Source organism: Charadrius vociferus, unplaced genomic scaffold (assembly GCF_000708025.1).
Source record: "Charadrius vociferus isolate BGI_N301 unplaced genomic scaffold, ASM70802v2 scaffold247, whole genome shotgun sequence".
NCBI lineage: Eukaryota > Metazoa > Chordata > Aves > Charadriiformes > Charadriidae > Charadrius > Charadrius vociferus.
The window spans coordinates 712,191-725,675 of NW_009649188.1; the positions used below are offsets into that span (position 1 = coordinate 712,191).

The 13,485-nt window shown below is 35.9% G+C and overlaps 1 protein-coding gene across 3 annotated transcripts in view; it reads right to left on the bottom strand.

Moving 5' to 3' along the window:
* The window catches only part of FAM135A (family with sequence similarity 135, member A), a 78,847-nt gene that overhangs the window by 14,260 nt on the left and 51,102 nt on the right, over window positions 1-13,485 (bottom strand). For all 3 annotated transcript variants that reach the window (XM_009888848.1, XM_009888846.1, XM_009888847.1), the window contains exons 13-17: window positions 13,036-13,196; window positions 11,309-11,400; window positions 9,168-9,265; window positions 3,495-3,646; window positions 1,401-1,511 (exon numbers count right to left, since the gene is read on the bottom strand). In XM_009888848.1, the coding sequence (XP_009887150.1) occupies window positions 1,401-1,511; window positions 3,495-3,646; window positions 9,168-9,265; window positions 11,309-11,400; window positions 13,036-13,196 (614 nt within the window). The remainder of the gene's footprint in view (window positions 1-1,400; window positions 1,512-3,494; window positions 3,647-9,167; window positions 9,266-11,308; window positions 11,401-13,035; window positions 13,197-13,485) is intronic.

Sequence of the window (13,485 nt, forward strand, 5' to 3'; positions counted from 1 at the left end):
ATGATCTTCAAGGTCGCTTCCAACCTAAACCATTCTATGATTTCTAGAATTGACAACAATGCTCAAATAACAGTGTCTCTAGTCACATTGAGAGATATACACATAAAACCAAGGAATACCAAATTCTTTAAAGCAAACTCATTAATTAATCTGATTATAACACAGGTCCCACAGTCATACCCAGCATCCACTCTGTAACTTCTCAGAAGCTCGTAACTTCTGTTTAGGATCAAACATTTATTTTCAAAAGACTGCAAAGCTACATTGAGACCACTTCAGTTGACAGTGGTTCGGTTGTACCAATAATTTTTAACTTCGCGGTTCCCCTTTAAATACCAGTTCAACCTTGATATCACCTTATCAGCAACACAATCACTTTGTGATAGTGGATTTTGAACAAAAGGGAGAAAAAAAATTCCAAATTTTTCTAGAATCAGTTTTTGATCAACATTCTATCTTAGCCATGATCCTTCTTCTTACTCCACATCCTTTTCTGCTTCTTCCAAGTCCTGTAAGTTTTATATTCGAACATCTCAAGAGCTAGATGTCAGTCTTTTCCTGCCCGTATCTCTGTACTGCTTTGCTCTCAACAAAATTTCATCTCTGACACTCTACAAATGTTTTGATGAAGAAACATGCCCAGATTTTTCACAAAACACTACGAGCATCCCTGGCTCCAAACTGCTTGCTTGACACACATTCAGAGATACCTGTCAGATGAATCCTCAATAACTTTATAACACTTAATAGAAATTACCCCCCAAGTAGCACATTCTTCACTGCCAAAACTGGTTCTCAGCCAACAGCTGAAATAAGAATATTCAAACCAGAGAAAATTGTATGAATGATATAGTATGAATAATTTAATTTGTTTTTTAGCTATTATGCTAAGTACAACTTTTCCTTTCTTTATCAAAATGAGTTTTTGTTTTCCCTGACCATTTTTGTGAGGAAATAAAGGTTAGCAAAAACTTTAAAGCAGAATTTTATGTTTATCGAATAGCTAAGAAAAATAGATATAGAAACAGGTAATTCCAAATCACCATATATGTACTTGACTTATCACACTGAAATCACCAGCTTCAGTGGCTCAACAGGAAGCTGATAGATATCTATCTATCTATCTATATACACATATAGAGATGTATGCACACATGCTACCATAGTGGCTGCACTCACAACTTCTGCTTATCAGTTAGAAAGGAAAGTATCAAACCAATGGTCTACTGCTGCAACAGAAATGGTTTATCGTTTCTTTTACTTTATGAATATGGGACTAAAGCCAAACTAACTCTTATATAAAATGAAACAGAAGCTTGTTTGAAATCTTTTTTCTAGGTTTCCTATTCACATTTCTGTACAGTGCCTTTTAAAAGGTAGTAAGTATTAACAAAGCTTACCTGCTTTTTTACTGAGTTTGTATAAGAATGTTTGTCGTGGATCTGAATGGTCTCGACACGTCAATTGCAATAAAGAACCAGACTTCTTCCACTTCTGCATAAACCACAGTCCTGCATTGTTAGGTACAACATGAGTATAGAGCCACAATAAATATGAAAACTAATTAAACATAAGTAAAAGTGCATAAAGTCCATATATTTAGCTCCTCAGATGTTAGTTTTACTTTTCACATCAGCATTATCAAGCCCCGAAACACTTAAAATTTTTGTTCATTATTCTTTCCTGTCTACATATAATAAAGCATGAAGACCATGTATATGCCTTTCCAGAAAAAAATAACTAACAAAATGTTAAAATACATTAATAAGGTAGCCATAAGGCAATATGCAAACTCTATTTCAATAATTTACAGAATATTAGAACATTTCAACGTTGAAATATGTAACATAAACAACAAGCATTACTTCTCAGATTTCTAAAATAACTTCACAGAACCACTGAATTCGTTAACCAGAACTTGAACAAAGGAAGCAGGATTTTCTGGGAGGAAAATCATAGTACTATATTTTCTGTGATGCTGTACCCTCTTTATTAGTCAATAAGCAAAGCCAGCTGGCTAACTGGCCTTTCAGAAAATCTCTCCCTTGCCAAGCAAAAGAAGACCAAGTAACCAAGCCCCTACAGCCTCAAGAAGGTGTTGATTCAACCCTCAAGGAAATAGTTATCTTCTACTGAAGGAATTTATTGAAGGTTATTAATGTATACATACAATATAGCAATTTAGACTTCAATACCCATTACTTATTATTACCTTGGTATTTTCCAAAATCTTAAGGAATTTGAAATGTAGAGGAAGATTATTATATGAAAAGGACATTTTGTACAGTCTTCAACTGAAAAAAAGATTAGATACTCCAGAAACCCTTATTTCTTCAGTGAATATATTCTGGATTATACTTTGATATCTTTAATCTTAGTTAACTGAAGCCATTTGCTGGTGATTATATAAACAAGCAAACAGCCCTGCCTCTTTGCGTCTTGGAAAAATGCAGTTTCTAAAAGCTAACAATTTTGGGTTATTTGGGCGAGATTCAGTTAGAGATTAAAAACTTGAAAGAAACGGTCCCCAGCTATACTAGGTTAAATGCCCAACAGGTGAATGCCCACAGTGAATTATATTGTAGACGCCTTAATCCTGAAGTGAACCTCACTGGTAGTGTATTGAGGGCTATAAATGGTACAATTTCAACCAAATTCAAAGAGGTGTCATGTTTCCTCTTCTTCCACAAACTCCCACAGTAACTCCAGCGAGCCAGCAATTCCTGGCCACTTCTCTTAAGATCATCACAGGCGAGTTAAAAGTTTTCCCTCCTCATTTTTGCATGAAATAAATAATAAAACAATCAAAAAATAAACCAGCACTAAACAAAATAATTAATGTTTTTTTACAGTCTTTTAAAGGATTTTAATGAGCACGTTCATATTTATTGAAAATAAGTGTCATTTTGGGTTTGGGCTCTCCAAGGTAGGTGGTAATCTCAGAAACAAGTTTTCATTTAAAAATTTGATGCTACCTGAAAATATTTTCTAACATTTATTTCAAAAGTCAGTTTCTACAAGTTCTCCTAGAGCTACGTTTAATCTTTAGAGAAACATACATTCATAAGGTACAAACACATCTGCAGAAACACACTGCAGGTTGTAAGGTTTACTGTAAGACATTTTTGAGAGAGAAGAGACGCTATTAGTAGTTCAGAATTATCTTAATGCATCTTACCTACTTGTTTTGCAGATTAAGTATATTAAAATTCAGTTTATAATAAATAGAGCTCAACACATTAAAACTGGAGTTTCTTTATGGTGTAATAGAAAACCTGAATCTAACATACAGGAAAATGCTTATGTCAACCATCTCTTGCACATCCTTCTATTGATACTTTATTTTTATAACCCTTTTCTCTTCTTATGACCCTGAAACATGCACTTTCTCATAATCAAAGTAATGCAGAAATGTGCACCCCACGTGAAACTGCTAAGTGCATTTCAAAGACAAAACCTCCCCTGAAGTCATACTACTGAAATTAATACTTTACCCGTATTAACAAGAGCACTGCTGTTGTAGAGGGTACCAAGATGTGGTCCAGAAAGAGACAGGAAGGTATGCAGTTTGTTGAGGTAATATTTAAATCGAGGCCTTGTGAGCACTGAACGGATTATTAAATTACCCAGTGAGTGTCCAATAAAGCTGTTTAAAAAGAAGAAACAGTATGAAACAGAATTTGATGACAAACTTTTTTTTTTCTTTTAAACAGAGAAAAATAAAACTGATATCATAAAATGCTGAAAGAGCACAGGAAAAAAAATTAATGAAAAGTTTTCATTCAGAAGCCTGTATTTTAGGTCACACAGAAAACATAGCTTGTCCACATCTCCCAAGCTGCACAAACTTGTTACAAACATGGTCCGAACTCCTCTAGAATTATTTTATACTGTTGTGGGGTTTTTTTAAAGCTAGTGCAAACAAACTATCCTTCCACCAGCATCTCCCAACCAAACCCAAAATTATTTCTGGGTGTATTTCCCTTAGCACCAAGTATTCAGAAAATATTTTATGAGCTATGCACGACTGAATAAATCACTACTGTGGCATGTGATGGGCATTCAATATGATAAATGCGTGAGTTACTGAAACAACCTAGTGGAGAGGGATTCCAAAAAGTATTCCTATAAGGGGGAAAACCATTACTTAACTGAATCTGATTATTTTAAAGTACAAGCAAAACCTCAAATCTGCTTAGCAGTTGGGCCAAAAGAAGTAATTATCAGCTTGAGGGAGGCAATTGAAGAATATGTCTACCGGCAGAATATTACATGTAGTCGTTTCCCTGGTTAAGCGAGTTAGGGGAAAGATGGATGGGACTCTTTAGCTTCATGCATCTAACAGTAGCTTAATCTGAGGTGGCTACTCTCATACCCACAAGTCTGTAATAAAGCATTTCTTTAGAAGGGACACTACAAAATAAATCAATTTTAGTTATTACAGAGTTATGCTTACAGATCCCTGCTGAGGTAAGGACCACACCATCCTAGACACTGACTTAAAGGGGATATGGTAGAGACAAGACTCACAAGACTAGAATGAAAAAGTGCCTTCCTGTTTTACAGATGTAATCTCAGAACATGGAGAGGACAGACAACCATCCAAAAATATATAGGAGAACTACTGTGGCTGGATCATATATGTGCCACAACATTACACCCATAAGATCATCCTCCCCGTTTACTCTGTATCACTACATTTGTCGACAGATATAGCTAAAACAAAGCTACCAGTAGTATCTGTGTAAAATACAGTGCTATACTCGACTGTTTAATTGCTTCCCAAGAAAGAATTATTGACTCTGAAAACTCCAATTTAAAGCTAAATGAAGAAATCCAAACATTAGGTTATAGAATATCATGGCCACCCCTGAGCTCCAAAACTCTTGACATAATTATACATTTCTATGACAGAATAGGCTATTTGTTCCTTACCAATACACAGTTCAAGCACATATGTATATTCTTCCTGTCTGCTTTTACTACTATTTTTTCAGAACTACTGCAGTATCAGAAATTCTTTCCCACAGCTTGCTATGCTTGCCTGGCTAATTTAGAAGTGAAAGGTATGTCTCCTCTGTGCTGTCAGCACAACAGCAGTGCAATTACATATCAAAATACTGAGCTGCTGACTTTCTTGAAAATGAAAATTTAAAATCATTCTCTCAGAGTACATCATAAAGTCCATAAAAGAAAAACAGAACCAGAAATTTCTTTAGGAACATGAAAATGTCCACAGAAACTGAGTTTATCCTGAAGATGATCTGCATCATGTAATTGCTCTTGCGTAAATTTTCTAAAGAAGATCTGAACACTAGCAGAGCTGTTCTCTTGGCAGTTCTCTGAAAGTTCATCCTCTATTTACTAAACATCATAAAGGGATGAGAAACTCTTATATTGTACCATAACAAAGGACAATTTCGACACTGAGAAAAAAAAGATTGATCCATCAATCAATCAGTCCTATCATTCTCAAGAATATGAGCACACCCGACCCAAAACTTCAGAAATATGAAAGGTCCATCTGAAGAAAAAAAGGTGCTCAGAATTAGCTATGTGAATGTACCTCAAAGATTAAACACTTGTCCTTAATTTGTAAAGACTTGGAAAAATAACAAAGATTACAGTAATATATTGCTTTCAAATTCAGATGTTTAGGTCAAGATGGAATAAGCCTTTAATATTATTTTCTAGCAGAGAAAAGTTTAAGGACTTGCTCAAATCAAAAAGCAAAAGGGAGGAAAAGCAAAACCCTTCAAAAAGGGTTTTGAAAATGTAAGGCAAAATGTAACCCACCCTACTCATTGTTTCAGATACCTGCAACTGTGGAATGCTCTGCAACACCAATGCATTTATGAACAGTAGGTGGCAATATTACCATCTTCTGAATACAAGATATGTCCAACTATGAAAAGTCACAGAAAAAAAAAAAAAAATCCATCAAAAGCCATAATCAAAAAGGTGCTGAAACAATGAACAGATGTTTTAATATATGCATAGCATTAAAAATTGCTTTCTTTTTTTTTGTGAGCCAATGTTACTTAGGGAAGAGATTGACAAGCCGAATAATCCAATATAGGCCATCAGAAATTTATGTAAGACCCGACGTGAGGAAATCAGTTTCTGAAACTGCACTGTAAGAGCATGTGGTTTATTTCCTAGCTATGGGATGTCCTGGAAAGGCTTCCATCCTCACACGTACTCAAAACTTGAACGGATATGACTGAGCAATCTGACTTGCTTCAAAGTTTCATTAACTCTGAAGGTGGCACTGGTATGAGTGGGTAACTGGCCCAGAGCACCTCCAGAGGCCCCTTCAACCTAAAGTATTCTGTGATTCTTTACCAAACAGTTGTTTTATAAGACAAATTGCTGTTGGTTTGAATCAAGCTTGAAGTTCATGCTTGCTACACATTCCTAATTAGCACAAAGATTTTGTTCCGAGGAGATCAATGCACATGCTGGGTAGCATACTGGTGCAACAACTGGTATTAGCTTTGGCAGAACCAAAAATGTTGGTTCACTGAAGTTGACTGTATGGTATGGCTCTGGGTTCTGATGGTACAGGGAGTGCCTTTTCTTACCTCAATATAAGAATGTAGCACAATAAATAGCATTTTGCCACTACCTGAAGGCACGAGGCTTTGCATTGACCTGACAGCACAGAATCTCAGAATTTCTCTTGTCTTGCCCTGACCTGATTTTAGTTTGTTTTAGCTACGACAACAACTGTCTGGCCACGAAATAACAAGTCAGGCCTAAAGTTGATTTAGTTTCACTATAGTTTCTATTAATAACAAGTAGTTATTCTGTGTGAGGCTGAAACGTGTATCACTAGAATAAAGTGTGGTGTAGAAGAGTAGACACGGGTATCATATGCCAGAGGTCCCCAACGGTCTATTAACGGTCACAGCAGAAGCACAATCTTACAACCCAGGAAAGAAAGGCAGTGTTAGGGGTAACAGAATGGAAAAAAAAAAATGAGTAAATGGAAAAGAAAGAGCATGTGGGCAGACTGAAAATATGAAAGTATGAAACTAAATCCAGGCAGACCCAAGGCCAAAGATGCAGAAACCCCCACCGTGAACATCATTCTCCTTACACTGAAGCCCCAGGATGCTGATGTCCCACTGCTTAAGGAAGACAGAAACCACCAATCTTAGGACCCAGACACCTGCTGGAAGGGGAGCCTATCACCTGAGAAAAGATTCTAGAAAGTTTCTGTATAACAACTTTAGCCATATTAATAATGGGACTTTTCTGGATTAATTTGGAGTATGAATTTTAGTAGTTCTGTAACCAGACTAATAGTAATTTTTTTCTGCATTTTTATGAGATTATTAAAACACTAATTGGACTAACAATAAATTCTTAGCTCTGTGTATGAACTGTGTTCCCTTTTGCCCGTAACAAGACAAATGTAAAAGAGGGACCGAACAGGTATTTCTGACACACAATGCTGTTGGCATTTTTGCCATACAAAATCGTTATAGGTACAGAGATTGAATTTGACTCAGCTATTGAGCAGCGCTTATACAGAGAACACTTCTTTTAGCAGACAGGGAAATTTTATGAGGATAAACTAGCATCATTCAAGAAAGCATGGCTAACTAGCACAAAGTCTGTTTCCTTTACAGCGGGACGGCCAAAATGAGGTAGGAATGCACTGACTACTTGAACAGAGGATTTCTCAATAGTGCTTTGCTGGGTTTTCTGGGTCATCCCAAGGAATTGCATATAAGCACGTCTTCTTCTGAAAGCTCTCACATGTAGCTATCAGGAAACAGCTGCAGGATTTGCTGATAGGTTTAACTTTCTCATAAGAAAAGCTAAAGTTGAGAGATGGAGATTTCTGCTTCAGCAGGGCCAAACACAAGTATACACTTTGAAAAGCAAACTATAATAAAAATTGATAATTTCTTTTTTCTTTCAAGTGACAAGTAATAAATAAAACTGAAAAAATATTTACAAATTGTAAGTCTTATGAGAGAAGCAAACCAAAAGCAAATGAGAATTCAATTCTCAGGTATGAACAACGAGAAGGTAATTGGGTGGGTTTGCTCTTTACAGCCTTCAGACCCCAGAGTGAGAGAGAAGATAATCAGCGTGTGCTGGTGGGTTGCAGAACTCTCCTCTCCTGTACTGAGGGTGCTAAAACGCAGTCTGCGTAACACAAATACAACCACACAGGGCTCTTTTTTTTTTTTTCTTTTTAAATCTCAATTTAGACAAAATTAACCATGTCAAATCTTGACTATCTCAAAATAGAAACATTTGTTTAAAAAGTGAGATTATGTTTAAACTTGTTAGATGCTTTCTCTAGCTGAATAAGGCCTACAGAACACATGAGTATGCAGAGATTTGTAAGAAATGCGTGTAACTAGTCAGTCAAAAAACCTTCCAGATGTATAATTTGAGGATGCCTAAACAAATGGATGAAGTCAGGCTTGACTTTGCTCCTCTCATCTATTGATGAGCTAACTCCAGCAACACAGCTGAGTTAGTAAGGTGTAAAGTGCCCAAATGGTGTAGCCTACTTTGAGAAAATAAATGGAACAGGTATTCCGTGGAAGCAACTGAAAAAGGAAATAACAGGAATGTATAGACTGGGATGAGCCTCCTATTGAGATGTAAAACATGCTTTTTAGCAGACGAAACAATCAGAAAATGTCAAAATGATGAAGTATTGTTTTCATGCAGCTGCCCTTCAACGTCACAGGTAAGATGGAATTTCCCTATTGGAATAACAATAGAGACAGCCTACTACATCATACTTGGTGAAGAGACTATAAAATCAGAAGAAAGCTAACTTTATCATGACGTAGCGCTACTACAGTTTCCTTTGACTTTCTTAAAATATTATCTGGTTTTCTGCAGAACCCGACCACGCAGAATCTGAGGAAGCACAGGACAGCAGTTCCTTAAATGTAACGCTTAACCCTGCCCTAAAACCACCAACAGGACTAGGTGAGCTTACAACACTGTTCAGTCTTCTTTCAGCTGGGAATTCCCTCTCTCTCATTTGTCTTCCTTTCCCTTATTCCTCCCCCTCCCTGAATTTCTCTTTCCCATCTCTCTTTTGACCTGCTCCTGAGCATCACAGTTCAGAACAACACAGGGCTCTCGTTTTAAGTTTATTTCTATAAATAGTATAGAACAGATATTACCTGATTTTTGAAAGGGTTAGATTATAAATTTGTATATACTGTATAATTTCATCTAAAAGGCGATCTGTCATGGAATCAAAATCAGCAAAGGTATCATTCTGTAAAATAAAAGAAATAAAAAATAATAACTGTATTTTCTAATGCAGCAATATACATTCTGCATTCAGACTGAATTCTTATTCTCCAGTGTTTTGATCAACAACACACAAATAAAAGCATCCATATTAACTTTGAATACAAGCACTACAGCTGGTTATTGTTTTTTCAAGTGGTTTTTTTCTTGTAACATGGAATAAAGTGATACACATTTAACTGTAAGACTACTTTCTTCTAATACACCAAAACAAATCTTAACATTACACAGCCAGCCTTACTTCTAAGCCTTCCCCTACGCATAATCTTATCTGTAGTGAAACAGAAGACCAAACTGCGTATTCAGAACTAAATCACACCACCCATGAAACAGAAATGAGACAATTACTGCAACAGCAGAAAGAGTCTAGGTTAGTACTGCTTATTCAAAACAAAACAAATCCTTAAAGCTTATTCCCAGTTCGCAGCTGACTCTCTACAATGATTAGCAGTAAGAAATTAAAAGAGGTAGGCAAAGGCTGCCTAAAACTTTTCAACACAAATTCGAAAGGATCTCTGCTAAAATCTCTAGTGTTCAACACATTGATAAATGATCTGGGAAAGGGAAGGAGATGAGAGATCAGAGTTTGGAGACAAAACCAAATATCCAGGATAGTCAAATCTAGAACCGACCAGAATTTCAGAAGAATCTTATAGTATTGCACACCTGGGTGATAAAATGGCAAGAAATGCAAAACAATGTTACATAAGAAAAAACAGCCCTAAACTTATATGCAAACAATAATCTATACCCCTGCGTTCTGTATCATCAACTATCTTAGAACAGCAAGGAAAGAATAGAAAATTTCAACATGGCATTTTCTGAGTCTGTAGTGCACAAGCATCTTAAATGCTCAGTCTAGTTCTGATCATCCTATTTTAAATGACAAGAAGCTTGGAAGTGGGCAGCGAAGGGTATCATGGATGACCAGAAACTGTTTCACATGTGATCCTGAGAAATACTGAATGGACTACGTCTCTTCAGTTGCCTCCCCAGGGAGAAATTATACTTGTTTATAAAATACTTAATTAACTGAAGCGGAAAATAAGGAATGATTATTGACTATTTTTTTTCCCAAAACAAGCTGTAGGCAGATTTGTTTAAATTTCTTTGTTTGCAACTGAATCAGTAATGTATATGAACCATAGAATTAATCTCAACTGTATGCTGTGGCAATTGGAAGTAAAAACGCTCAAAAACAATCAGCCAACATTAAGGAGAAAAGTCCGTCAGTAGCTGTTAGGCTCGGTCGCCTCAGTGGAATTCCCAAATCAGAAAGTTTCAGAACTGCTGACTGCCAAAACTACAGGGCTAGAGAAGAGAAAGCATGGCTTGGTGCCTGTCCAGCCTCTTTCACAAAGCATCCCAGCAGCTATCGCCAGAAAAACGCTACTGCACTAAATGAACCTTTTGTTTGAGCCACTAAATAGACTCTTTGGTCTAATTCATCCCTGAAGTATGTCTAATACAATATGTAACACACATAAAAAATGTGAAAATTGGTCTTCTGTGCTTTGTCAAGTTTACTTCATCTGAAAGTAATATAATTCACAAAAGTTTAACACAGGAGGTAATTTGATATTGGCTCAGTGTCACGATGTGGATCTTACAATACACTGACAAAAGAACAAGAGACAGGTATTTTGTATTTCTCAGATCCTGTGAAATAACTCATCTCCCTTCTCACCACACCAGTTTTTATTATCATCATTTTAACCATTAATATCAAGGGTATTTTATCTGCAATCCTAACTGATTATGGTGAGAACTTAGGAGATACCAGTACACACAACAAAATGGCAGCAACAAATGTTACTCCTTATATATTTACCTTCAACATCACTGGGGTTTTGTAACTACTTTAAGGCAAGCCACAGATCAAATAATGGATTCCATGTATAAAAATATACAGAAATTGGCAAAACGCAACACGACAGTGCCATGAAATAAATGTCTGAAGATGTACAGTTTACTGCTTTACAAAAATTCTTTTTTTGTTGGTAAATACCTGATTCCTTTCGGACATAAGAAAATCTATTCTCCCTCCAGGCAGCCCTAGCTCAATGTATGTCTTCACTAATCTTAGATCTGCGCTGTTACCTTAAAAGGAAAAAGAATCAATAGTTAAGACACTGCAAAGTTAACCTGCAATAAAAGCACTTAGAATACCGAAATGAACTTACGGCACAACTTTATATTTAAACACCGCTAATGATATTCTCAGCCCTAATTAAAATTCAGTAAGACTCAGGAAGATAAACTGCAATGCCAAATGCAGTGACAAAACGGTTTATAAAAATGACATTCAATGCAGACGCTGTTTTAAAAAAGCAAGGATTTAGGAAGTCATGTTTGATTTTGTCTTAGCATCCAACAGTTGCACAGCACTGTGAACATTACCGTCTTAAAAACCTAATTAACTTTGATAAAAGTCAATTAAAGAACTCAGAGCTAGCTTACAGAATTCAGTGAAGGAGCAAGGAATAAGGGCAAGTCGTAAACATTTTCATAGAATAAGGCGGCAGAGTGGACTGTCAGCCGATAAAGATATATTTAGACTGGTACCCAAGACAACAAATGTTAGTTTAACTAGCATGCTGAAGAATTCTCTACATCAATGATCATGTATCCTTTTGAAGAAAGATACCCTTTTTTCCTTAATTAGAGAACAAGTTTTTTATTTAAATCTGTTATTAACAGGAACGAACTTGTATGAACTCACCATTTCATACGAAAATTCTAACTATACGGGTTTTTGTAAGGCTTCAAAGACATGGGGTTTTTTAACAGCAGTTTTGTTGGCCGAGTTAACTTTTGTGTCAATTTTGTGCGAATAGCACTTTACACTAGTAAGAAGGAATACTTCGGAGTTCAGTTTTAAAAGTGCTTAAAAAAGGATGCTTTCTGCCCAGAGAAACTATTCTGTTATTTAAAATTTTTTAACTTAGGACTTTGAAACATGAACAAGAAAGCTGTGCAGTGTCAGTCAAGTCTAATATTCTATCTATCGCCCTTTTGTATTTCCTTATATTGTTAATTTATGAAGCTTCTCAAAAAAAAAAAAGACAAGAACACTGATGGTAGAAAGCTATGAACATCTTAACTAGAGGGGAAATTATTTCTTAAAATGCACATATGCTTTTAACTAAAAGCAGGTGAATATATTCAAGGTCAACAGAGTCTCTGTCCTTGGAAATATTCAAAAACCCAGCTGGATTGGTCCTGGGCAACCTGCTTTGAGCAGGGAGTTGTACTAGACAATCTCCAGAGATCCCTTCCAACCTCAATCATTCTTTGATTCAGTAATCTAATGAACACTTGACTGCATTTTACATATACTATTTTTTTCCTAACAAGATACACATATTTTATGTTCCTTGACAATGTAATATTACAAATGCTAAGCAAAACTGGTTTGTTACTAACTCCATTCTATTATGACAAAACAGACAAACACCTATATGACATAAAAAACTGGAAGATATATCTAATGTGAACTATGGCATAAAATGGGTGTATGTCATGGAAGTTTTACTAAAGACAAATTTTACATAAAGTTCTTAATTTAAATGATTCTATGGAACACAATGTCAAATGCAGCAGTACAATGTCAGATTCCCATTTCCCTCTAGTGAACCTATTTCAGAAGCATTCAGTTCAGAGTTCAAATGACAAAAGCTAATCCTGACGGGTAATCTGAACTGCTGCCATCCAGTATCACATTTCCCAGCATACCATCTAGGCCATGGACGCAGACTATAAGATGTATTCCTTCTTCTGAACAGTCATCCTCTTCCATACTGAAATAAGGTATTGAGGAAGCCAGTTTGAAAACATCGCTATACATAAATCCAGGAAGTTTAAGTTGCTTCAATTCTTCTTTAGCCTGTAGGAAACTGAAACAAAGCCATATTTATGATAAAACAACATCTACTATTATCAGACAAAAGTAGGGTCTTCTAGGATACAGTTCTCTACTCTATTTCTCTACTCTACTTTTTCTTTTATGTAATTGATACAAAGGGAAATATATTTATCAAATTACTATCGTCACAAAATAAGTCGGTTTATTACAGCTTCCTACAGCCCCTTTTCCTCCATAACAAAATCCATATCCCAAACTCTACTGTCTTCTCTCCTGTGAACATCTCTGCAAACTCTGAAGTATTTCTGAATCTAATGAAG